General features: G+C 40.0%; 2 protein-coding genes across 3 annotated transcripts; one reads left to right on the plus strand and one right to left on the minus strand.

Moving 5' to 3' along the window:
* Positions 1-903: 903 nt before the first annotated feature.
* PSMD10 (proteasome 26S subunit, non-ATPase 10) lies at positions 904-4,965 on the minus strand. The gene is made up of 5 exons (XM_065410460.1): positions 4,803-4,965; positions 4,300-4,398; positions 2,967-3,113; positions 2,702-2,868; positions 904-1,335 (listed from the first exon to the last, which is right to left on the minus strand). Exons 1-5 carry the CDS (start codon positions 4,914-4,916, stop codon positions 1,182-1,184), a joined length of 681 nt encoding a protein of 226 aa, XP_065266532.1. The 5' UTR covers positions 4,917-4,965; the 3' UTR covers positions 904-1,181.
* Positions 4,966-5,071: 106 nt separating this feature from the next.
* On the plus strand, positions 5,072-23,511 carry ATG4A (autophagy related 4A cysteine peptidase). Of its 2 annotated transcripts, XM_065410250.1 has the most exons (13): positions 5,072-5,144; positions 8,374-8,484; positions 11,094-11,165; positions 12,885-12,983; positions 14,890-14,991; positions 15,521-15,593; positions 18,512-18,591; positions 19,123-19,310; positions 19,429-19,507; positions 20,501-20,646; positions 21,821-21,877; positions 22,213-22,324; positions 22,599-23,511. In XM_065410250.1, exons 1-13 carry the CDS (start codon positions 5,135-5,137, stop codon positions 22,661-22,663), a joined length of 1,194 nt encoding a protein of 397 aa, XP_065266322.1. In that variant the 5' UTR covers positions 5,072-5,134; the 3' UTR covers positions 22,664-23,511. The 2 variants fall into 2 exon arrangements, with proteins under 2 accessions (XP_065266322.1, XP_065266323.1); XM_065410251.1 differs by lacking the exons at positions 5,072-5,144; positions 8,374-8,484 and adding an exon at positions 10,368-10,414.
* Positions 23,512-26,618: the final 3,107 nt, after the last annotated feature.

Genomic DNA, 26,618 nt, shown 5'->3' on the forward strand with positions numbered 1-26,618 from the left:
AAAATTAGATGGGAGCTTGCAATGAGACATACTGGGCCAGCAGAAAGCAATGTAATTAGATGACAGTGTCTCTGCGGGGGCACTAGCGAGTCTGCATGTACCTTACTAGACACAGTTTGAGCATCTCATTACCAGGAAGTGTTTGACAAACTGAAGGGAACATCACAGACTAGAGGGCCAGACAGACCAGGCAATAAGGACGTATTGAGAGTGAAGTATTCATAGCTATGCCAAAAGGGGGTTAGACAAATGAAAGGGGTGGCAAATAGAATTAACCTCTAGAAGTAGTTGAACAGTAGTTTAGATAACAAGGAGGGAGAGGAATAGTTTAGAGTGGTCTGAAGTGAAATAAGAATTGGATTAAACTGAAAAAACAACAAATATGTAATATGAATACTAAGAAGAAGAAAAAAGGAAAAAACGCCAGTTCCTTTACAAGATGCAGAACTGACTGGAAATTTTCCAATGGAATGTTTTTTTTGAGGACTGTGTTTTCTGAAGCCCCAGCTCCACAGCAGCCTGCCAGGCAAACTGACTTTGAATTTTGGCTTCCGGAGCTCCCAAAATAAGCTCCCTGGGATCCCCATCAGGTGGGCTGCTGAGAAGCCAGCAGCCTATATGTCCTGGGATCCCCAGCTCCTCGGTAACTCATCTGGGTAGGCAGCCGGGGATTCCAAGAAGCATATTTTGTTTTGGAAACACCTAAAATATTCTTGTTATGGAAGTTTTTCACAGAACTTCAATTCCATTTTCTGGCCAGCTGTAACAAAAAGTAATAGACTGTGGAACGGGCTTCCAAAGCAAACCTAATTTTAAATGGCTCAAGCAACAGGACTGAACACAATATACTATAAAGAAACAATCCCACACTAGGCCCTGTAAAATAGAAAATAGAACCTAACAGGTTTCTTCCAATTCCAATTTATAAGAGTAACAATAATTTTACATGAAACAAAACTGCAGGATACTAAAAATACTTTAAAAGTGCTGACTGGTTTAATTAACAGGCAATTAGAAGAAGTGCACTTGGTGGTAAAATTGAAGGGTACTGATATATACCACTACATACATTATATATGCACATTATAACAACATTTAAGCTATCAAAATTAAGCTATCAAAATATTAAGATAATAGTCTTAAATGGGTACATCAGGAATGGAATAACTCATCCAACACTGCTAGTCTTCCACCAATCTTTTAAGTACAGTTCCCAGGCCAACTTTTGACACTTTCAGTGGGGTCTTTTCTTCTTTATTCTCAATGTAAATACTTGCACCATGGGACACCAACAGCTTTGCCTCATCCACTCTCTCTTCAGCACAGGCTAAATGGCTGTAACAAGAACAAGAAACCCATGATCACTGCCAACTCTACCAAGTTTAGAGTGCCAGTCACTGAGGAGTTTATATATAGCCACAATTGAAGTGTCATGGATGTTTCACAGGGGTAGGAGGTAAGAGGTAAAGGAATATGGGGAAAGAGCACACATAATTCCAACCCTGAACATAGACTTCAAAGCCTGTTCCCAGTCATTCCACTGCCATTAGACAGCTTGAGTATTTCCCAAGGCTGCTGTCTTTTCATGTCTCTTCATTTCAACAGTAGATTGTAGCCCCGCTGAGGTAGCCAGCGTTGGGAAGTCAAAACAGCTCCAGTACCTGAACCTCAATTATGACACACACACACACACACACACACACACCCTGCATTTGGTCAAAAAATCCCTCATGAAAAATGGAAAAAAATCCACATTAGCAACTATACCACTTTTCTGTCATTGGTCAATTGGCATAAGATTTTTAAAAATATAATCTGACATTATTGCACAACAATAGCGAACAGAATGCAATTATTCCTTAAACAATAGAAGTGAAATCCTCACCCCCATTTTAGTCAAATAGGAGTTTTGCCATTAACTTAAATTTTACCATAAGAGTTTATGTATGGATAGTGCCCTAGATACATGCATTTCAAATACTGGACCAACTGCATTTAACTTCTGCTTGTTTGCTTAATAGTAGGGCTGTCAATTAATCACAGTTAACTCACGCAATTAACTCAAAAAAATTAATCATGATTAATTGCAGTTTTAGATTTAGACTTCAGATTCTTAAACCTTGGGTCAAGTGCTGCCCTGCAAGCTCTGGGGTCCAGGATTGGGGCCCGGGCTGCCACTGCCCTGCCACCCAGCCCCTGCAGCTCAGTGGTTTGAGCATTGGCCTGCTAAACCCAGGGTTGTGAGTTCAATCTTTGAGGGGGCCACATAGGGATCTGGGGCAAAATCAGTACTTGGTCCTGCTAGTGAAGGCAGGGGGCTGGACTTGCTGACCTTTCAGGGTCCCTTCCAGTTCTGAGATAGGTATATCTCCATATATTATAGTCCAGGTCATACATTGTGGGCCACATAATAAGTTGAGAACCACTGGTCTACCCTCTAGGGGCAGTAGAGTTGAATTATTAAGTGATTGGTTACTGTAACTAAGTTTTATGCTTCACCTGGAAACATAGAAAAGTCTGTACTATGTATTTGAAAAAAAAAAAATTTAAAACATGGTGACTGGAAATGAGTGAAACATCTTGTTACACTTCTCTGAAGTTTTCTGAAGGAACTGAGAGTTTGAGTATACTTGCATGTAAGTAATGGAGTTTTCAGTTGAGAGAGATTAAAAAAAGAGAACAGAAATGTAGCATCACTTACAGAGGTGTGTTCCCTTCAGAGTCCTGAATATTCACAGACGCTTTGTACTGCAGCAGGATCTGTATCATTTTTAGGTTTCCTTTGGCTGCTGCTCTGTGTAATGGAGTGGATTCATAGTGGTCTGTTGCATCAGGATCAGCTCCTTTCTCTAACAGCATAACTGCAATCTAAGCATGCAGGGAAATGGGGAAAAAAATTCACCTAAATGACCACTTTAATGACAATACAAAAAAAGAGCAAGACCTGATAACATACGAAACCATACCTCTTGTCTATTTCTGGAGGCTGCATAATGCAGAGGTGTGCAGCCATTTTGATTAACATCATTCACTTGAGCATCTTTTCCAATCAGAGCTTTCACAATTTCATCATGGCCTGCTGAAGCTGCAATATGGAGAGGAGTCCAGCTAGCCTAGATAGGCAGGAAAAAAATAGTTTAAACCCTACAATTGCAAGGAAAAAGCCCACTGTAGAGTAAGGTACTAGTCCGAGTAAGAGTGGCAGAAAAACTTTTTGAAGGCCTGCAAGGTTATTTTAGGTAGACAGTAGAACACTGAAGAGAACTTGACAACTTCCCCTTATTTAAAAAGATTATTGTTCTTGCAGTACTGTTCGTAATAGACATTATTACTCCGGTTTGTCCACCAACTAAAAGGAAAACGGCATTCCCCTCAGCAACATAGGCTACCTTGAGTACATCAAGCCTATCCTCTGCTCTCTACAATGGCTTCCTGTAGAATACTGAGTCAAAGTTCAAGATCTCAGTCCTTACCTTCAAGGTGCTCAAAGGCCTGGGCCCAGTATATCTAAAAGATCCCCTAAAACTCCAGGATAAAGACAATGGTAGACAATTCTGCTCCTCAGGCACTTTCTACCATAAGGATAATGCTCTCCTATGCAGCAGACAGAGCTTCTTTGGGGGCTGGTCCGAGACCGTGAAATGAACTCCCACAAGAACTTGGGACCATCACAAACATCATCACCATCTGTTGGAGAAGTTACACTTCTTCAGCCTACCTTGTCCAACACATACATAGCAGCATGTACGTTTTACTAAGAACTCTGAAAAACTACACACTACACTACGTAAACAGGTCTCTTTCCATAAAGCAGATGAGAGAGGCAGACCAAACCATTTGTGACAGATGTTATTCATGTCACTTAATGCACTACTGGAAGGCATTCAGATATTACAGTGATGAGGGCAACATACAAACCTATGCAGAATAGAATAAGATTTTAGTTACATAACAAGTAGTCCAGTATTTGTAGTAATCTATAATCACTATCCATGGAAATGAGTTTGCTGCCAAATCCATAGGGGGGCAGTCTCCTCGTGGAACCTTCCGCAATCACCATGTGGCTCATTTTTAAAATCGGTGCAAGACTCAGGGCTAAGCACTGAGAGCATGTATTTTACTAAACCCAACCGATATGATACCAGCTGTAACAAAGGCATGAGCCTTGGGATCTGGCCAGTTCTACTCATTTCCTTCTCGATTCCTAAAAAAAAAAAAATCAGCCCATCGAGCCCAAAGCTGCACAGAACACGCTCCTGAAAGCGCAGAAGAAGGTTTCTAGGAATGTACACAACTTACGTCATCCTTGTCATCGACAGGCACGCCCAGGCCTAGCAAGAAATGCACGATGTCCGTGTGTCCCGCTGAGCATGCCCAGTGCAGCGCTGTTCGGTGATCCTGCCAACAGGAACACACGCGGCATGGGTCAGCTGGGCTCCTAGCACAGGGCCCCGCGGGGAGATGGCAGGGCAGGCAGCGGGGAAGATACGTGGGAGAGAGCAGGGCCTCAGGTCTCCAGCTGAGACAGACTGACAGGACCCCAAGACTGACCCCCCCCCCATACCCCAAGCAGCCCAACTCCCCCCACCCCCTACAGCCCAACTCCCCAGCTCTAACCCCACTGCGAGCCCCGCTGGCCCCGCTCCCTCACCCTCCTTAGAGCAAGCTGGCCCTGCTCCCCTACCCCCAGCCCAGGCCTCCCAAGCCCTGGCCCCTGCCTCCCTACACTACACCACACCGTGACCGGCCCAGCTGAGAGCCCCTGCGGCCCCCCGAGCCGCCAACACCTCGCTCCGCCTGACCTGGTCGCTGCGGGTGGCCAGGCTGCGGTCCTCCCTCAGCCGGTCCTGCAGCAACTCCAGCTGCCCCGTGTAGGCCAGGTTACAGACCTCCATACTGGACACGGGGCCGTCCATGCCGCCGCCTCGCACACTCTCTGCCCGTCCCTTCAGGAAAGGGCGGGAGCACAACACCCCCCCCCCCCCCCCGGCAGCCAATCAGAGAAGCAGGCAGCCCGGAAGGCAGCGGGGCTGAGCGTCCCCCTCCCCGCAGAACTATAACTCCCAGCGTGCTCCGCGGCCGCCGCCGTGTTGTGTGTCTGCTGGGAGGCGAGGAGGATGGTGACAGCGGGAGGATGGAGTCCGGTGAGGGGAGACGGGGGGCAGGGGGAACGCGGCGGGATTCGCCGGGCGGCGGAAGGGGCGCTGCGGGGGTAGCGGGGGGAGGGGAGCGGTGAGGGGCGGGCGGGACAGCGGGAGAATGGGGAGGGGGCCCGGCCTAGGGCGCGGGCCGGGTGTAGCGGGCGGTTCAGATCCGGGCCCAGGGTGGGGGTCGCGGGCGGGAGCCCCAGGCCCGGGCGTGTGCCGCATACGGCGACAGCCCGGGGGTGACGTGGCGCTGGGACGGCCCGATCCTGCGCCCGCCGAGCTCCGAGTCCGAGCTGGCTTCCGAGCCCGGCGCCCACGGCTGAGCCGGGACCTCGGCTGGGCTGCCCCGCGCGGCGGGACGGCTGGGCGCTCGGGGCGCGGGGGCTGGCAGGGCTGGGCGTGGGGCAGTGTCAGGCCCGCTGTGCCGCGGGCAGGGGCTGCGCTAGAGGAAGATGGCAGCAGCCGCCGCTATTCCGCGCGGGTCCGGCGCTGTTACACCCTGAGATGACACAAGCTAGTTGCGAAGTGTCACTGTCAATCCTGCCATAGGGACACTTCCGGGAGCCTCAGGCCGGGACCTCCAGAACCAGCGGTAGTGGGGAACTCGCATGGGACTGAAATCTGATTAGCTCTTGGCCAGGTGGCTGTGGTTAACAGGTTTCACTGTATCTTGACTCAGCTCACAAACTTGGTTGTCCAGCCAGGTGAAAATAACGTTGATTAAAAACACCACGGAGTTTCCTTAGATCGGTTACTAAGACCATCTTTAGATTATTTTTTAAAAGTGCAGAGTTGATTTTGTTTCCATCCATGCTGTTTACTTCTTGCATTTCAGTCAGCTGACCAGTGAAAACCCATTTTTCAGTTTCACCTTTCCCTTTCTGATGTTCTTTGCTGGAAATCTTACAGTAGAATGGTTAAATTAAAAACTTTTAACAAGAGCTTTAACATTAAAATGTTACGCAGTACAGTATTAAATTTTTGTGAAACTCTTTACAGAACCTAAATATGGAGCCTAAACTGGGTGTTGGTGTCCACTTAATATAAGTCTTAGGACAAAAAATAGAGCTGAGTAAATCCACTTGTACAGTTGTCATATTTAGATATGTTTATTGGGTAAATTTAGAAGTATTCAAAGTATGTAATTCACCTAAGTCCTGTCACTACACTCAGTAAATTGCAGGATCTAGGCCCAGATTTGTAATGTTAAAGTCTGCTCTACTGTTGCATGGATATTTACTTCAAGCTTTTTAGCATAGTGCTGACATCAACTTCTCTGCAGCCATGAAGCTGATCCTTTGACAGTTGTGACTGCCAACTGGATGGAATAAATAAAATGTGTCAACACAATATGCATTCACTAGATTATGATATCAGAAATCATTTTGATTATGCATGTAAATGTCTTGGTATTAAGTGAATCCTTCCTTATGGCCCTGGATTTTTCCCATTGGCTCCAGTAGAAGCAGGTCTAGGTGTGTGTGTGTGTGTGTATATATATATATACACATACTCACACACACACACACACTACTTATAGTTAAAGTTCACTGTTTTACAGTAACTAGCAATCATTTATTCAAGTTGAATAGAAAAATATACATGATGCCTGAATGCTAATTTTCTGGTTAATATACCCTAATCTGAGGAGGATTTGTGTGAAACTCTCTAGGGTATTCTAAAGTATAATATTTTTAAAACTGCATGTTTCCTTAAGTATGTTATTTACCTAATATTTTTTAAATTAATTTAAAAAGTCAATATTTTTTACTCTTTATGCTGTTTAATTTTGCATTCTGCTTACCTTGGACAGTAAAACTTGGTCAGTTTCACTTTCTGAGTATAGTCAGTTTTGACTTCTGATTTTCAGGCACCTACACAAATGGTGCCATGTTTACATTTCAATACTTTAAGAAATGTTTAAATAGTATAAAACTTTTGTTTGACATTTTTAAAATGTCATGAAAAATGTTATTAGTTGTGGTAAAATCTTTTTTCTTCAACAAAGAGCCTACATTTTGGACCTAATTTATCTAATAGTTAAAATGGGACTAAGTATTCTAAAATGTTGGCCAGAATGTCAACTTTATCTTTTCTGTAGACATTTTGTTCTAAGCCAGTGTATTTTGTAGTCTATTGTGTAATCACATTTAACTATTTTACAGCAAGAGTAGTGGCTGTGTATAGTTGCTATTAATGACATTTAGGAAAGAAAGACACACGATTAACTTTACACACGTGAGGAGTCCTGTTAAATTCATTGTGATTACTTGCATGCAAAAGTGTTTTCAAGATTGGGTCATAGATTGTTAACTCATTGGGACCGGGACTGTATCTTTTTCTGTGTTTGTACAGTGCCTCGCAAAATGGGTAACCCTGAGTGGAGCCTATAAATCTTTAGTAATATTAATATTACATGCAACTTGAACATATTTAGCATGTATATTTATGATTTAATATTTAGACATCAGTTCATTGTGTATTTCTTAAATATGTCATTTGAAAGAAAAAATAATCAAAGCAAATAAAAACAGTTGCTTAGTTTTACAGCTGAAGAGTTATTCCTTCATTTCCATAAACTCCCACCAAAAATCATAATCAAATGAACTTCCATAATAGAATGAATCAATATAAGTGTTTTATTTATTCATCTTAAAGTAAATAGGTTTTATGGTGAGTAATAGTATTTTTTTCTGAACAGGAGATCCAAAATCTCCGGTTAGTAGACTAAGGCCCCAGTCCCACTTACACTTGGCATGTGCTTAATTTTAAGAAAGAGTAGTGACATTGAAATGAGTGGAACGGTTCATGTGCTTAAAGTTAACTGTGTTTAGTGCAGGACTGGGACATAAATTGTTCACCTAGACTGTGGGTGAAAGCCTAACCTCATTGAAGTCAGTGGCAAAAACTGCCATATGCTTCTATAGCACCAGGATTTCCTCCCTGGGCTCTAGGGTCCAGGTGCCAGCTATAGTGTCTCCCAGAGCTTCTGGAGAGTTAAAATACAAAATTGCAATGAACACTGTCCATTTTAATGGCAGTGCATATTGCTGAGGGAAAACGGGGTAAATGCTGCTGCCAGAATGAAGTATTGGTCAGAAAACCCCAAAACCCTGGACTAGATCACTGGTTGGAGCTAGTTGCACTTGCAGTATAAGAACTCAAAGTGCTCCAAAAAGAACAAAGGGAGCAAAATGGAGTTTGAACTTTCTGTGTTCCTGTTCAGTTTTATCCAAGTATGAAAACCAGACCACTGTCTTATCGGAATACCTAGAAGAATTTCCAGAAACAGATGGGTCAGTGTGGATCTTGGGAAGGCAATACCACCTTAAGACAGGTATGTTTATAATGAAAATCCAACTATAACTTTCATAGTTTATATGTACAACATTTCCTCAGTGTTCATAACATTATCACTACATAAATCTGAGAGCAAAAATAAACTCACTTCTAAAAAGTAGACCAACTATATACAGTGGTTGTCACCGTAATATGAAATTAGCTCGCAGGAGGTTTAAGGAAGTAGAGAGTGCAGCATCCATCACAGTTTCTGCAAACAGGGCACGCTTATCCTGCAGATTCTCACATTAGGCGGGTTATTTCTAGTAATCAAATGTCATGGAATAAATAAGTGACTTTTTAAGAAAGATCATATCACAGGTATTAAACAATCAGCTACGGAGAAAACATTTTTCACACAGAATCTTCCCACCAAAATAAGTGAAATCGTGACGATACCCTTTAAAGTTTCTCCTATAAGAAAGGAGCAGGCAGCTGAGTATCTACTGTAGCTCATTTTAAAACTGGATGTGGTGATGCAGCAAATATCAGTCCTATCCTTAGTAACTTTGTAAATCAGAAGCATACACTGAAGCCACGTGCTCTTGGTGATAAATTGCATTTTAAAATACAAAGTAAATGCAATGAATCGGCAATTAACTGTATCAGGAGACCAAAAAATTAAGTCTGTACAGTGGTTCAGACAACAACAAATCCACTATGCTGGATGTATGAATTTCTTACAGCATGATATTCTCAGTTGAAAGTTAATGTGTTTTAAAAATTAAGTCGTAAAAATTGACTTTATCTTTCCGATGCATATTCTGTTTTAATTTAATAAAAATTAACACTTTCCCTAGAAGCTGTCCCTGCAGTGTAATTATAGCACAATACCCTACCACACAGGAATGAGAGGGCAGGGCTGGTTTTTGTTCCTTGGAGAGTGTGTGGGGTAGCACCTTGTGTTGCATTTCCTGGATCCGTCAGTCAACTCAGTTGTGGCGTTGATGGGCACTAGGGTACTGTTGAAGAATCCTGATAATGGCTGGAAGGACAAGTCAGTCCAAGGTTAACAGTAAGGGGATAAAGGCAGTAAATAGTTAGATCCTCAAGAATTGTAGAGTGCCTTTGAGGGAATCCTGGAAATTAAAAAAAAAAAAAAAAAAAGCTTGGAGAGATTAGAAATACTGTAGAGTCAATATAAACATTTGATGAGATTGGTACAAAACTAGCACAATTTGACTACAACCTAATCTTTTTAAAAAAATTTTTGCAAAAATATACTGTTATTTACTTTTCTTGGCCAGCTTAGTGGTTTAGTAATTCTAATGTCAAAGTTGAATGTCACTCCAGAGTTTTTAAAATGAGACAGATTGTGCTCAGGAATTGGAATAAACAGAGCTTGATAAACTATCAGTTTAGAGGATTTAGTTTGTTCAATCGTACTGGTGATTGGTTATGTATAACAAGTCACAGCTTTATTTATTTTGTCTATTGAGTTATATTGGGAGCCAGATAGTATATGGTGAACAATAAACTTTGTCTAGGATAGGGAGCAGATCACATATGTGGAATTTTTTTGTCACGTTATCCTGTTAGGGAAAGGAGGGGTGGGGGAACCAGCAAGGTCTATCTCCTGAGATTTGCAGTGAAATTGCACATATCCCAGGGTATTTCCAGAGTGCCATGGCTTTTTCACAAAAACCCGATATTGTTGTTTGTAGGCGCTCTAGTCAATATCTTCCTGTGACTTTTGTGGTCTTCCTTCCCCAATGAGAAGCAAGGCTCTAAGGGTACGTCTACACTACCCGCCGGATCGGCGGGTAGCGATCGATCTATCAGGAATCGATTTATCACGTGTAGTGTAGACGCAATAAATCGATCCCCGATCACTCTCCCGTCAACTGCTGAACTCCAGCCGTTCAAGAGGCGGAAGCAAAGCCGATGCGGGAGCCGCGGCCATTGATCCAGCGCCGCGAGGACGCGAAGTAAGTAATTTTAATTCGATCTAAGATGCGTCGACTTCAGCTACGCTATTCTCGTAGCTGAAGTTGCGTATCTTAGATCGACCCCTCCCCCCAGTGTAGACCAGGCCTCATTGGTCTGCTTGGACATGCTCCCACCTATCTCTGCGGTATTCAGGGTTAACATTCTCTAAGGTGGTGAAATCCTTGCAAGTGTGAGGGAGAAGATACCATGGAAAGTGGACATCTCACTTTGTTTTCTCTCTGCAAGTCTTGTCCCTTTATATGCAGAAGAGGATTCAGTGGAGGAAGAAGGGCTATGCACTTAGGCTCATCCTTCCTCCTTCAGACCCAAATCGGTCCCTTTTAGTAGAAATTCTCCAAGTTTCTTGTTCTGTGTATAATTTTGTTCAGAGGGGATAGTTCTGCATAGCAGTAGCTGGTTCAAGTTTAGCTTAGCTATTCAAAACAGAAATGCTATTCTCTTAACCTTTGATGGCTAATAATTACTGCACGCTTACCCAATAGACTTTGTTTAGTTTGTATACGTAAAGTGCGCTGAATATTTAAAGTGATACATGTATTCTTTTTGTATCTGAAAGTAAATAGACATCTCCTGTATGTTCTATATGTTGCGTTAATGCCAAATGATCTTTGCAGTCAGGAGTTGGTAGTTTAATATGGCTTTGTTTTTTAATTCCAGACAAATCTAAATTATTGTTGGATATAAGTGCTCGTCTGTGGTTTACATACAGAAAAAAATTTTCACCAATTGGTGGGTATGCTTTAGGGTGAACAGCCCAATTTTTCTGTATTATTGTCTTGTTGGAAATTTAAAATTATGGGAGGAATCAAATTATTGTATATGAACTTACTAACTCCTAAATTATTAGAGGACTTAGAGGTATGGCTTTTACTCCTTCTGAAAACAAAAAGGAAATAGTGGGCCAGATTCCCTAGTACTGAAAGTTGTGCTCACTTACACCAGTAGAAAATTTGGTCCTTGTGTTTATACTAACAGTGGAAATAACTTGTGAATGTTTCTCAAATGAATGGGGAATGCACAGTAGATCTGTTGTGCAAGAAATATGTTTAACCTGTTTATTCACACACTAAAAATGATTTCACATTAAAGGAATAAAAAAAATCCTACTTAAACTTTCTGGTTAAATTAAATTTATTTTCCAAATCATCACCCAAAGAAACATTTGGACTGGATAAGTTATGGGATTGGTAATGGGATAGAGCCTTTACCTTTAGGTTGCCAATTTAAATCTAGCTCAGGTGGGTAGATGGCCCAAAACCTGTTATTTCCTGGTCTCGGCCACGATTGCAAAAACCACCACAATTGGCATAATTGACAACACTACTGGCAATCTTACTAGATAGTAAGTACCATTCACCACTAGAGGTAGTCTTTCTACTACAGAGTTGAGACAGATTGATGGAACAGCATCAAAGATGCTTTCATTGTCACTGTCCATGCTCTGCCTGTTCTGTTGATAGATTTCCAGGACAGTCAATTTAGCATCTTTCTCAAGCACTAAATTAAATAGAAACAAATAAAGGAAACTCTTGGAATTTACCATAGAATCCACTTCTTGATGCAGAACTGTGCTTAAGAATCTAAGCATTTAGTTTAAACTGATTTATCTTTCTAGCCTTCATGATTGTGAAGACAGCCTTAAAACATAAACAAATAGAAAATATTGTCGTCCTGAATCTGCAGCCAGTTTGAAGCAATAGCTTGGAGAGGTGTGACCTTTCCTAATAATCTTAATAGATTCTCATTATTAACCAGTGTTCATAGCTCCACAGATCCAAACTGTGTCCAGTGTTTCACCAGATGCCAAAATCTGTATTTGCTTCCTACCCAAATGCTAAAACCTCCAGCTTCAAACCCTCAAAGCTTATACAGCGCATTTACTAATATATAGGCACACATATATACTTTTAGTATATTGCAAACTGAAAATGAGGGGAGATTATAATGTAATATTAAAATATGGAGGTTACTGTACTGATTGCATTACTCTTTCCATATTGAATTCCATTAGGTCTGCTGCCTACACCTCCATCTGTTGTTTTGGTTTCATAGTGCTCATAGGACTTCACTGCAGAGTTTAGGTTTGGCTTAGCACAGTGTACAGAGTCCTGCATATAGGCTTGTACATTTTATCCTTGAATTTGGCACAGTTTGGTAAACAGCTTTACATGGTTGCTTCTTTGCCTTTTGTCTTGCATCAATAAAGAATTCTGCTTCTATTGAGCTGTATCAGTACTGGTTTCCACACAGATCTGCTTGGCAGATCCTGAACACTTATCTAGAAGCCAGACTGGTGATAAAAATCTTTCTTTTTCAGTTTCTCTTCATCCACAGGACACTTGTTAAAAAGCCGAACTTTTCTTGACTACCTAGATTTCAACAATTTGATTTTTGTGGTGCTAATTTCAGTCAAGAACCCATATTAATTGTAATAATTCTTGTTAATAGGAGGCACGGGCCCTTCATCCGATACTGGCTGGGGATGCATGCTGCGATGTGGACAGATGATGCTGGCACAGGCTCTGATTTGCAGGCATTTAGGAAGGGGTGAGCATACTGTTACTTTGTGAAATATGTTAGGAGGCTCTGTGGTTATTTGGGTGACATTTAATGTTGGTGTGAAAGCCCAGTACAATAGACATCCACTGAGAGATGTAGGGCTAAAGTAACTAGTGAAAGTCTCTTCAGAATGATTGGCAGAAATTACTAGTAAATGATGTCTCCAGACAAGAGGAAACTGTTAGTGTTTCATCCTGACCCAGCAGGGGTGAATTGTTCTGGTGGTTAAGCAGAAAAATAAGAACAAAGGGTTCACCAAGTGGGACTCCTATCTTTATTATTTAATAGAGCTTTGCATGACAAATAATGAAGCTGGTGCCTGGGTGGAAACTGCTGCCGCCTGACTGATTTCCTGTCATCATGTTCATTGTTTATGGGGTGCTCAAATTGTACTAATTGCTTTATAGGCAAAATAAAGAAGAGTTCTCTGTAGCTTGATAGCTTGGTCCAATAAAAGATATGACCTCACCCACATTGTCTCTCTAATATCCTGGGACCAACATAGCTACAACAATACTGCAAATTATAGGCAAATATGCAGATAGCTTCCCTACCTCCAGCCTAAGGCCCCAATCCTGCAACAGAATTCACTAAGTGTGGACCCATACACCTGTATGAGCATTCCAGGATCACAACCAGAGTAATTTTAGGCCTAATATACATAGAGCTCTTGTATCGAGTCAGCTATTCTGGTTAGGGATGTGAGTTTATACCAATATAGTTAAATGGGTACAGACCCTACTGTGGCCAACTATATACTGATGTAACTTAGTCCACAGTAAAGAGTGTTTCAGAGTAGCAGCCGTGTTAGTCTGTATCCGCAAAAAGAACAGGAGTACTTGTGGCACCTTAGAAACTAACACATTTATTTGAGCATAAGCTTTCGTGGGCTACGGCCTACTTCATCGGATGCATGTAGTGGAAAATACAGTAGGAAGATATATATATATATATATATATATATATATATATATATACACACAGAGAACATGAAACAATGGGTGTTACTATACACACTATAAGGAGAGTGATCAGTTAAGGTGAGCTTTTATCAGCAGGAGAGAAAAAAAACTGTTTGTAGTGGTAATGAAAATGGCCCATTTCCAGCAATTGACAAAAGGAGATAGGAGGAACTGTAGGGGGCGGGGGGGGGGGGGGAGGAAATAAGCATGGGGAAATAGTTTTACTTTGTGTAATGGCCCAGCCACTCCCAGTCTTTGTTCAAGCCTAATTTAATGGTGTCCAATTTGCAAATTAATTCCAATTCAGCAGTCTCTCATTGGAGTCTGTTTTTGAAGTTTTTTGTTGTTGTAATATTGCGACTTTTAGGTCTGTAATCGAGTGGCCAGGGAGATTGAAGTGTTCTCCAACTGGTTTTTGAATGTTATAATTCTTGACGTCTGATATGTGTCCATTTTATATTGCGTGCCACTTTTAACTATATCTGTTTCTAAACTGATACAGTAAAGTGGTACAAAAAATGTGTAGACAAGTTCTTATTGTCTCCTTCTGACTATCAAGATTTTTGTGAAAACATTCTCGGTTCATGTTGTTGTATTTTAGAAAAGCAGTCTCTTCCATTTTATTGGGGTTTTTTTTGCATTCAGGAATAAATTCAGCACCTTTTCTGTGACAGAACAACACACATCTTCCTAGTGAGAGAAGCTGAGACTTATTTTGGCATCTTCTTGACCTTTTCTCTCTTCTTTATTAAATTAAATATTCTCCCAATGCTGCCTCTAAAGAGTTGTTGCCCTCTGGGGTCAAACTTTGCTCAGTAAAACTGGTGTAAATTAGGGAGGGGGGGGGAAGCTCCACTCATGATTACGTAGTATGAAATGCTAGACAGAGTTTGGAGTTTGTCAGTTAATCTATATAACTTTTTCCCTGTAAGATTGGCATTGGGAGAGACACAAAAAACAACCTGAGGAATATCACAACATCTTGCGATGCTTCATAGACAGAAAAGATTGCTGTTATTCTATCCACCAAATGGGTAAGGGCAGGTATCATCAGCTTTTTATGCCTCAAGTTGCTAATGTGTTTAAAATGTATTAATTTTAAAATATATAATCACAAAACAAAAGAAGGATTATGGAGACAAAGTGGATAAATATATAGATAGAAGATTTAATGCATACCAAATATATACTGAGGTCTAAATCCAGCATGTACAATAGAAATAACAACTAGCTCTGGATAGAATATGTGACTATTAGGGACCAGACTTTAATAATATTAAATTAGTGCTTACCAACATAGATTCTCTTGCACCGGCCCATAGATTGTAGTGAGGGGTGCCAGTAGTCAGAATGCAGTTTAGAGGCTTCTTCTCAATTATGGAAACTAATCTTCATTGCAGTTGTAAAAAGAGAATAGATAGTATATCAATCTGATTAAATGTAAATATTTTACAATAGTTTTAGAATGTGTGCAACAAAATATTAATAGGATGTGCCATTTAGTACATGTCGTCACCTGATATTTGTGCTCTTTTGTGTGTGTTTTGTTTCTAATAAAAACAGCACAGATGGGTGTAGGAGAGGGGAAGTCGATTGGAGAATGGTTTGGACCAAATACAGTTGCACAAGTGCTAAAGTAAGCAAAACATACATATGTATTTAGAATGTATTTACCCTGAATAGTTCAATTCAGATGCAGCATAGCTGTCTAAGAGTGATGACCTCCAGTTCTGGATTTTGAAACAATGTAAAGTTTGGAGGCGTTGGCTTAAACCCATGTATAGTCTGAACTGAGGTCCTGCTTTTACTCAATTATATATAAGGATTATTTGAGTCACAGAAGTCACATGACTTGTCCATGTCCGACAGGGGCATAGGTTGGACTGTCCCTAAATCAAACACGTGAGATACGTAAGAAAAATAATGCATTTCTTCTACAAAAGTTTTATATGAAAAAAATCATGTTTATAAGTAGGTTAATTTTATTTATTTATTTATACTGACAGTGTAGAGTGATAAAACAAATTATTAGGGCTATCGATTAATTGCAGTTAACTCACGTGATTAACAATTAATTGCGATTAAAAAAATTAATCATGATTAATCACAGTTAATTGCATTGTTAAATAATAGAATACCAATTGAAATTTAGTAAATATTTTGGATGTTTTTCTACATTTTCATATATATTGTATTCTGTGTTGTAATTGAAATCAAAGTGTATATTATTTTTGCTTTACAAATATTTGCACTGTAAAAATGATAAACAAAAGAAATAGTATTTTTCAATTCACCTCATACAAGTACTATAGTGCAACTTACAAATGTAGATTTTTTTGTTTGTTACATGACTGCACTCAAAAACAAAACAATGTAAAACTTCAGAGCCTACAAGTCTACTCAGTCCTACTTCTTGTTCAGCCAATCGCTAAGAGAAACAAGTTTGTTAACATTTAAGAGAGATAATGCTGCCCTCTTCTTATTTACACTGTCACCAGAAAGTGAGAACAGGCATGTGCATGGCACTTTTGTAGCCGACATTGCAAGGTATTTATGTGCCAGATATGCTAAACATTCATATGCCCCTTCATGCTTCAGCCACCATTCCAGAGGACATGCTTCCATGCTGATAATGCTCATTTAAAAAAATAAGCATTAATTAAATTTCTGACTGAACTCCTTGGGGCAGAATTGTATGTCCCTGGCTCTGTTTTACCCGCATTCTGCCATATGTTTCCTGTTATAGCAGTCTCGGATGATGACCCAGCACATGTTGTTCATTTTAAGAACACTTTCACTGCAGATTTGACAAAATGCAAAGAAGGTACCAATGTGAGATTTCTAAAGATAGCTACAGCCCTCGACCCAAGGTTTAAGAATCTGAAGTGCCTTCCAAAATCTGAGAGGGACGAGGTGTGGAGCATGCTTTCAGAAGTCTTAAAAGAGCGACATTCCGATGTGGAAACTACAGAACCTGAACCACCAAAAAAGAAAATCAACCTTCTGCTGGTGGCATCTGATTCAGATAATGAAAATGAACATGCTTTGGATTGTTATTCAGCAGAACCCGTCATCAGCATGGACGCATGTCTTCTGGAATGGTGGTTAAAGCATGAAGGGACATGTGAATCTTTAGTGCATCTGGCATGTAAATATCTTGCGACGTCAGCTACAACAGTGCCACAAGAACGCCTGTTCTCACTTTCAGGTGACATTGTAAACAAGAAGTGGACAGCATTATCTCCTGCAAATGTAAACAAACTTGTTTGTCTGAGCGATTGGCTGAACAAGAAGTAGGACTGAGTGGACTTGCAGGCTCTAAAATTTTACATTTTATTTTTGAATGCAGGTTTTTTTGTACATAATTCTACATTTGTAAGTTCAACTTTCATGATAAAGAGATTGCACTACAGTTCTTGTATTAGGTGAATTGCTGGAGGATTCTCTGCAACTTGAAGTCTTTAAATCATGATTTGGGGACTTCAACAGCTGAGTCAAGGGAGAGAATTATTCCAGGAGTGGGTGGGTCAGCTTTTGTGGCCTGCATCATGCGGGAGGTCAGACTAGATGATCATAATGGTCCCTTCTGACCTTAAAGTCTATGAGTCTGAGTCTATGAATTGAAAAATACTATTTCTTCTGGTTTTTTTACCGTGCAAATACTTGTAATCAAAAATAAATATAAAGTGAGCACTGTACAATTTGTATTCTGTGCTGTAACTGAAATCAATATACTTGAAAATGTAGAAAATGTCCAAAAATATTTAAATGATATTCTATTATTGTTTAATAGAGCAATTAATCACAATTAATTTTTTTAATTGCTTGAGAGCCCTACAAGTTGTATTTAATTTTAGCTGCTTTAAGTAGAGTTTAACAATGAAACCTAGATAGCGGTTTACATAGTCAGAGAGCTGTAAGGCAGTATATTCATTTAAGAATGTTCTTTTGAACTACATAAAAAAAGTATAGCAGACTCAGCATAGTGTCCGTGACTTAACTTTGTTGTACAATTTTTCTTTCTTCACTTGGTCTGGGGCTGAGTTTGACAGATTTATGGCCTGATCCTACCAACACTTATGCACGTCAGTAGTCTCACTGAATTCCGTAGAACTGCTCAGGCATAAAGTTACTCACATGCGCGAGTGGATTGTAAGCTCTTTGGGGCAGGGACTGTCTTTGGTCTGTGTTACACAGCGCCTAACACAATGGGGTCCTGGGCAATGACTGGGGCTCCTAGGTGTGACTGCAACACAAATAATAACAACAATAATAAATATAAAGTAGCAAGGTTGTAGCGTTCACTTGCTTTGCTATTGGCAATGAGCCAAGAAATTTTTCACACAAGTTATTTCACCTTCATGCTATCTCTGCATTCTCTTCTACGTCATAATTATACTTTGACTAATAAAAAATACAATTAATGCTGTTTTTGATAAGAAATTATTATATATTGATTCAAGAGCCATGTAATTGCATTGAGTGCCAAGCTACACTTTTGGCTTCTCAATGACAATGCACTTTTTTACTAATTACTACCTTAATGTTTTCCAGAAAGCTTGCTTTATTTGATGAATGGAATTCCTTAGCAGTTTATGTATCTATGGACAATACCGTGGTCATTGAAGACATCAGTAAGTTACAAACACTGGCTCTCACTTAAATTAGTTTCTTATTTGCCAAAGTACCCTAAAAAAATGTAGTTAATAGAAAAAAAAATGCATTTTGGGCCTTAATTATTACCCTAGCTGAGAAATAAGGTGTGTGTGTGTGTGTGTGTGTGTGTGTGTGTGTGTGTGTGTTCGTTCTTGGGATACCCAGTACTGCGCATCACCTTGTTACCCCCCCTCTAGCAAGACGTATCATTATCCGAGAAAGCTTCCGGTGCTAAATGTTGTTTGGTTAAACATAACTTCATCTAGTAAATTATCATCTCCTAGTCATCGCCCTGAGCCCTAATGTCTTCTTGTTAACCTGGCACCCTAATCTGTGCCTACCAGGATTACTTGTAATTATACAGCCACAACGTACACACTACCCTCCTTAAAAGCTGGGACCTTTTGGAAGAAAGATCTCTGAAAAAGCATCTTCATTTTCCATTCATTTGGAACATTTATAATATAGTCCTTAGTGAATTGACAAGTCTCTCCTCCTTGCTCCCACAGAGAAAATGTGTTGGTCCCCTTCTCAGAGCAGCAGTGCTGCACGTGGCAGCATGCGCTCACACAGAAGTGCTCTCAGTCAAAACAAGAACACAGCAGGGTTTTGCTCAGGCTGGAAACCTCTCTTGCTCATTATACCTCTACGACTGGGGATAAATCACATCAATCCGATTTATATTGATGCTTTTAAAGTAAGTCGCTGTCCCTGAAATGATTGTTATGCTGCATGTCATTTACAAACAGTTTAGATATCTGTGATACCAATATACAGGACAACTAAAATTTCATTTTTCCCCTTTGAATCTCTAGGAATGTTTTAAGATGCCACAGTCTTTGGGGGCATTAGGAGGGAAACCAAATAATGCCTACTATTTCATAGGATTTTTAGGTAAGGAAAAAAATAATTACAGATAAGTTGATGGGCTAAGGAACTGGGCCTGGTCTGAAGAAACGTCAGGAAGTGTAAAACTGAAGCTGCTGGGAAACGTAGTTAAGGAAAGAGATAAGGAGAGTAGGAGAAACGAATAATTAGATAACTCCAGAATAATACACTATGATCTTTTATAGGAAAGGTCGAGTGAAGTTGGGTATAGAAATAAGTAACATCATCAGCAAGAGTCATGTGATATGAAAGGCTAGTTGAATAGTATTTGGCAAATCTATTAGGCAGATGTTACTAGCATGTAGTCATGTATTGTTTCCTAATCTGTAGTCTTACGTTTTATTCTTTTGCTTCACTTTTTTTCTTCAAGTGGTATAACTCAGCATTTTCCCTGATTAAAGCTCATTTGTTTGATTTCTGCTCACTTCTCTAACTTCACTAGATCTTGCTGTCTTTTAATGCTAGCCTTGCATCAATGTATTTTATCACTTGCCTTTCCTTTGTCAGTTATAGTAACATTCAGTGCTAGACTTAATATTTTTTTAAATTTCACCCCATTTGACTTGTTATGAATAATTGCTCTCTATTTATGACTTATCAGTCCATTTTTCGATAAAATCTGTGGTATTTTTATTCAGACCTCATTGTTTCAATCTCTGTGAGTCTAATATGAAACAATGTTGAATGCCTAACTGAGTTCTAGATTATATTTGTGGTCATCCTGTGACCTGCTGAATGGCAGAATTTACATTTTAAAAGTTTAAAATGTTATGTTAGCTCTAGGAAATAAAGGAAAATAAGGGTCAAAGTAAAAAGCCTTACAAATCACCACAGTAAGCTATACCAGATATGGGGCCACACTCTTCCTGAATTTCCCAATTTCAGAACACATAGCTAGCAAAAGTCTAATCAGTCTTAATCATGATGATGATCTAAATTCTATCTTCAAGTCCCGCTTCAGTGGTATTACAAATGATTAAATATATTTTACCTGCACAGGAAACGAGCTCATCTATTTGGACCCTCACACCACTCAGATTTTTGTAGATTTGGAGGAAAACGGTCTGGTTGATGACCAGAGCTTCCATTGTCAGCAGGCCCCACATCGAATGAAGATCATGAATTTGGATCCCTCCGTAGCATTAGTAAGTGTTAGGAAGAAATGTAGCATGAACTTCTATTACAAAACTGCACATAAGTACTGGTAAGGGTAGTTGTGCATTTGCCTGAGCAGAATCATGAATGACTACAAAAAAATTTCCACATATGCCGAATTTATCCTCATTGATAAACTATACAGTAATTTTGCTGAGATTAATGTTCCCTCCAGTAGGAAACTGGATATTTGAATAGGGGTGGCTAATTATGTTTGGTAATAGAGAAGCCTCCACTTTTTGCAGAGCCATTTTAGTGTAGTGGTTGAAGCAGGGAATTTAATCAGAATTCCTGGGTTCTTTCTCTCCTTCATGTCTCAGTTTACCAATCTATTAGTAGTTACAGTCCAGGATACTTTACAGGGATATTACAATTCTTAATGACCCTAATTCTGATCTCAGTCCAGTTACACATACTATTGACACCAGTAAGGTTACTCTTCATTCTCCTCCTCTGTGTAAGATCAGAATTGGCCCAATGTTTGTAAAGTGTTTTGAGTTCCCGAATGAAAGGTGATGTAAACATATGTTATTAATATCACTTTTAGCGGGAAAGTATCTGCTGTTAGTGAGTAACATTTAACTATGTAAATGTTCAAACCATGAAAAAGCACAACCAACCAGTCCATTCAGTAATATAACTGAGTCTGATATTCACAATACAGCCACTCTTGGAAGTGTCACGTGTATGACAGTTCATCCCCAGTGGCAGGTTAAACTTGCAGCCAGATGGACAATTGTGGTAAATTGGCATGGCCCTATTGACTTCAGGGGAGCTGCAATTATTATTATTTGCATTCTGATGGAGCCTACAGGCCTCAAATTGAGATTTGCTTTAGGCACTGTACAAACATAATACAGTCATTGCCCTAAAGGGTTTATAATCTAAATAGATAAGACAGATGAACAGGAGGGGGGGGGAAAGAGCAGAGCATTCAGTATGATGAGTGGCAAATGTCATGTCAGTTCCTTGTTTTTTCAACTTTTTTCCCCTGTGGCCTCCGTTTACTCCAGTTCAGGATCTGGTCCTTAGTCTGATACATATTTTGGGTCTTACACATGATGCTAGTATGTGCTACTGCAAAACAGTGGCTTAATTCTGCCTTATTTGCTAATATTGCATGTAACTTGCAGAGGAAAAATCTCTGTTTTTCCCCCCCTTCAGGGCTTCTTTTGTAAAGAAGAAAAAGACTTTGATAACTGGTGTAGTCTTGTACAAAAGGTAACAATGGGATATTCTTTTAATTTGATCTGCTTGTGTGTGTATCAGAGCTAATTATAACATGACTGACAATCTGTGGTAGAGCTTGAGAGATCTACCTTCCATGCACGTTTCTGACTGAAGAAATTCACTATATGTAGATCTGTAAAATGATGACCTTTAATGAGGGTTGCACAAAGTATAACAGGATTCCATTTCATAGGGGCATAATTAATTTATTATTATTATTATTATTTGCCTCTTGTAACTGTTTTGACTGACCAGCCAAGTAGATCTGTTGTTGGACTTTCCATTAATATGATACTTTTTTTTAAGAGAAAGTGCTTTATTCTCAGGAGATTCTGAAGCAGCAGGGTCTTCGGATGTTTGAGTTAGTTCAAAATCATCCAGCCCATTGGCCTCCTTTCATACCTCCAGCAAAACCAGAAGTGACAACCTCAGGAGCAGGTACAGTATTGACTTGAGTGGACTATAGTGCAGCAATATGTTCCTCGCTTTACCAGTAGGAGAAATAATCCCAGGTGTAGCAGCTATGCTTTGCTAAGTGTCTTTTATGCTCAATGTGATTAGCTAATCCATTTGTTAATACCGGTAGCAACTTGAACACCAGATTTATCTACAAAGGCTAAATGTGATTTCCAGCATATGTTGCCCTAAAATGTCTTCCAAAGTGAAAAGCAATAGGCATGTCTGTTAATATTGTTTTCATTTTTATTGGCAGAACTTATTGAATCTACCGATAAACTGCTTGAGTTGGAAGAAGAATTTGAAATCCTGAGTGTATGAAGGAAGCTATGGTGATTTTTCTGTGTTGAACATATTGCATTGACTTCAGACAAACAGCCATTCTAGCCCACAAGTGCCTGAAATTATGGACAACAGAGCACAAAACCATAGCAGCACCCAAAACTCAGACAGTGACAGTTTAACATATCTTCCCTGGGTGGAAAGAGCAGCAAAGATCCCATTGTCAGACACGTAAAGGGAATCTCTGCTTCCAGCATGCATCTTATTTGAAGACAAATGGACCTTTTGAGATGAAGGCAAAAACAATATATTAAAGTAAAGACTATGGTATATCACTGGGCTCTACCTTTGAAGAAAGGGGTGACTCAAATGGATATTCTTGCTCTCGTATGCAATTGTGTAGTCCTTTAAAAAAAGCAAAATGGCGTTGAGTTAAGGGAGGATGTTTACTTCTGTTCCCTCCTGTGGGCTGCATCATAGGAATAAATTCATCATCTTGTTTAAAAGATCAACTGGATCAGGAGAAAATTGTTTCCTTGTTAAATATTTTAACATGTATTTGAGCAACCACACTTTTTATTACAAAAATGTTTCTGTAAAAGGAACTATGTCTAATGTATACATTTGGAACAGCCTTCCTGTTTCTGGGAGACCTAAAACAAACAGGAGACTCAATTCGTTGATATAGATCACGATCACTGCTATAGTTACGACCTATTTCACCTTGACCTTAAAACTTAGGTTGATGATTTTTGTTAAAACAAGAAGTCAAAGGTGGTTTTTTTAAATTGTATCTTATTTATTTTAAAATAGATTTATTTACACAAGTTTCTCTGTAACAGCACTTTATATGTGCATCTAATAAATTTCTTAAGCTTTTCATAGGCTACTTGCTATAGTTTATGAATTTGCTTGCACAGACCATAAATATAAAACAAAAAGTTATCCCAAACTGATGACACACACACACACACACACAAATTATTTAAGGTCCCTGATTCTGCCTTGTTACCTTATCAAGTCTATTTTGGTAAAAGTACCTTAGATATACAAGTCCCTAGCAGAGTTATGTAGTTAGATGTTTATTTAAACTGAGGATATCTCTAGTAGCTTTCTGAACAAGGGTTCAGAAATATCAAGCCCTTACTGTGCACAAGGGCTTTTAATGAATTAATGAGTCGCATTTTATGTTTCCTAAAAACACAATTCCCATCTGGATGAGGCCTGGTATGATAGTGCAGTTAACATGAAAATCTCCCAATTTCATTCTTCACAAATAGATGAGAATACTGGGCCGAAGCAGGAGATGTGCTGAGTACTTGCAAAACCCAAGTGAAATGAGATGCTGGTGCTTAGCATCTGAAGAACGGGAAAACATGACTTTCGAACAAAAATAATTACCCAGACCAAGAGTTAATGTCTTGTTTGCCTTTATTAACCACAGTTTGGAAACTGAACATTAACAAAAGGAGATGTCACCACACGCTGTTTAAAAAAAAAAAAACAAAAAAAAAACTGTGATGTATCCCCAACTAGTATTCATTTAAGACCATAGCCATGCTTGGTGCCTTCCAGACAAAAGTGAAAATGCAGCCCCTGCTGTGAAAAGCTTACATTCTAAAGGATGACATCTACACAGAAAAGGGAAGTACCCGCTAGATGACTGAGCAATGAAGCTAGGCATATATCATCCTCAGTCCATTTTTTTTTTTTTTTTTGCCCTCCTGTTATCTTTCATTACGTAAACACAACTCGGAGGCGAAATCTGAAGTTGACACTTTTCCAGGAAGCCTGTATTGAGCAGCAGCTGGAAGGAGAGGGGGTAAATACAGGGTTGATTGGAAGAAGGTCTGGAGATAGGAGTGGAAGAAGATCAGACTGTGGCCCTGATCTTGCAAAGACATGCTTGTGCTTAACATTACCCATCAGGGTGGAATCCTGGCCCTACTGAAGTCAATGGAAGTTCTGTCACTGAAAGCAATGAGATTACGCACGGTGCATAAAGCTAAACAAGTACATAGACCCTGCTCCTGAAAAGACATGTGTATTTCAGTCATGTGCATCCAGAGCAGAACCCGCTTTTCCTCACCCCTCCCCTCAACATCCAAACAAATAAGCTGGTACCAGACCTGGTGCTTCTCCTGCTGGCACCTAATGAGTAGAATGGGTGACAAATAAAAATGTTTTCCACAAATATTTGCTCAAATTTTTAAAACAAACACTGGAGTTATTTGAGTTTTACTGACACCAATATTTTCAGAAAGTGAAATTCAAAGTCAAATACCATGCGACTTATCGGAGCAGTCCCAACTAAAACACAGATCAGGTATCTGACATGGATGCATCATCAAACTATGGAGTGAAAAAACGAGATGTTTGTTGAATAATTCAAAGTTGTGATTGATATTTTGCAAGCAGAAAGAGGCTACATCAAAGAATAAATTGTTGACTGCAAGTTATTGGCTCAGCTCCAATTGGGCTCAACCATGCAAGGGTCTTGAGTACCCTGACCATGATCCAGCAAAACTCTTAAGCTTGTGAGTAGTCCTGTTGAAATCAATGAGCCTACCTGTGTACTTAAATTCAACCATGTGCTTTAGTGGATCAAGGCACGAGTTCTAAGTACCCTGCTAGACTAAATCAATAATAAAGAAGAGTGATTAAGTCTTTGTCCTGGATCAGTAGCAACTTTCTGTAGAGTTTTGTCTTTCAATTAAAAAAAAAAAAAAAAAAAAAAAAAAAGGAATTTACAAGGCCCTCAGTTCAGATCCTCTATAATGCTGATACCTATGGGTATCGCCAACCTCACTGTAGAAAGAAGCTGAAATTAATAGCTTTAGCCTTAGCTAATTCTCAACATGGACATATTGTATTTATGGCTTTCCCTTAGAATATATGGGAAAATAGAAATTGAGTACCACTGATTGTAATTATAACCTGAAGGAACTGTGAATATTTAACAGTACATTAGAAATACAGTAATGTGTTTTTTAACTAGTAGAAATAAAGCCCAGAGGATGAGGAATACAATACAGGTGATTTTAGCAGTAAAAAAAATGTACATCCAACAACTGCTTGTTTCTGTGTTTCCATAAACTTGAATGCTAAATAATAAGGCTTCTACATTTTAAAATATACACAATTTGAATACTTACAAAAAAAAAACTGTTCCAAGGCTACCTCGGAAAGATGATTTCATATGTACTGTAATAGACCCAGGCCAGTTGGGTACAGCAGATTAATAGAATGCAGATATACTGGCCACTGGATAAGCAGTTTTCTGTTCCCTGACTGACCAGAGCGGGGGCTGCTCCAGGCTAGGGTGGATGCCTGACTCTAATTAACCTGCAAAGAGTCAGGTGAGGCCGTTAAGCTAATGTGAACACCTGACTCTAATTAAGGCCCCTCTGATACTGTAAATGGGCTCACTACTGTCAGGCTGGGGGAAAAGAAAAGGGAGCCAGAGGAAAGGAAGTGCGGCTGAAGGGCTGGCTAATGAAGATACTCTCAAGCCACTGGAAGGGAGCCCTAAGGTAAGGGTGAAGAAGGCATTAAGAGAGAGAAGTGGGAGAGCTGTGGGGAAGTGGCCCAGGGAAGTGTAGCAGCTCTGGCGGTGAAAGGTTGGCTGCCAACAGCTACTGCCACTAGGGTCCCTGGGCTGGAACCTGGAGTAGAGGGCAGGCCTGGGTTCCCCCCAACCCACCACTACAGAAAGAACCTCCTGGGAAGGGAAGACAGGCCCCTGTCAGGACAGGAGGCTAAACTGTTCTTGAATAAGCCCGTAGGGATAACAGAGACTGTGGGAGTTCTCTCACCAACCTCCTTGCTGGCTTATGATGAAAAGGGCTCAGTAGACTGTAACCCTGGCCCTAGAGAGAGAAGGGCTAGGTGGAGGGTCGCAGTGAGCCTCTGAAGCTAGCATAAACCGCCTGGAAGCACGGGACCCACGGAGACAAAGTTGTAGCTCTGCCACAGTACGTACACCTCTACCTCG

The sequence above is a fragment of the Emys orbicularis genome, chromosome 9, assembly GCF_028017835.1.
Source record: "Emys orbicularis isolate rEmyOrb1 chromosome 9, rEmyOrb1.hap1, whole genome shotgun sequence".
In the NCBI taxonomy this organism is placed as follows: domain Eukaryota; kingdom Metazoa; phylum Chordata; order Testudines; family Emydidae; genus Emys; species Emys orbicularis.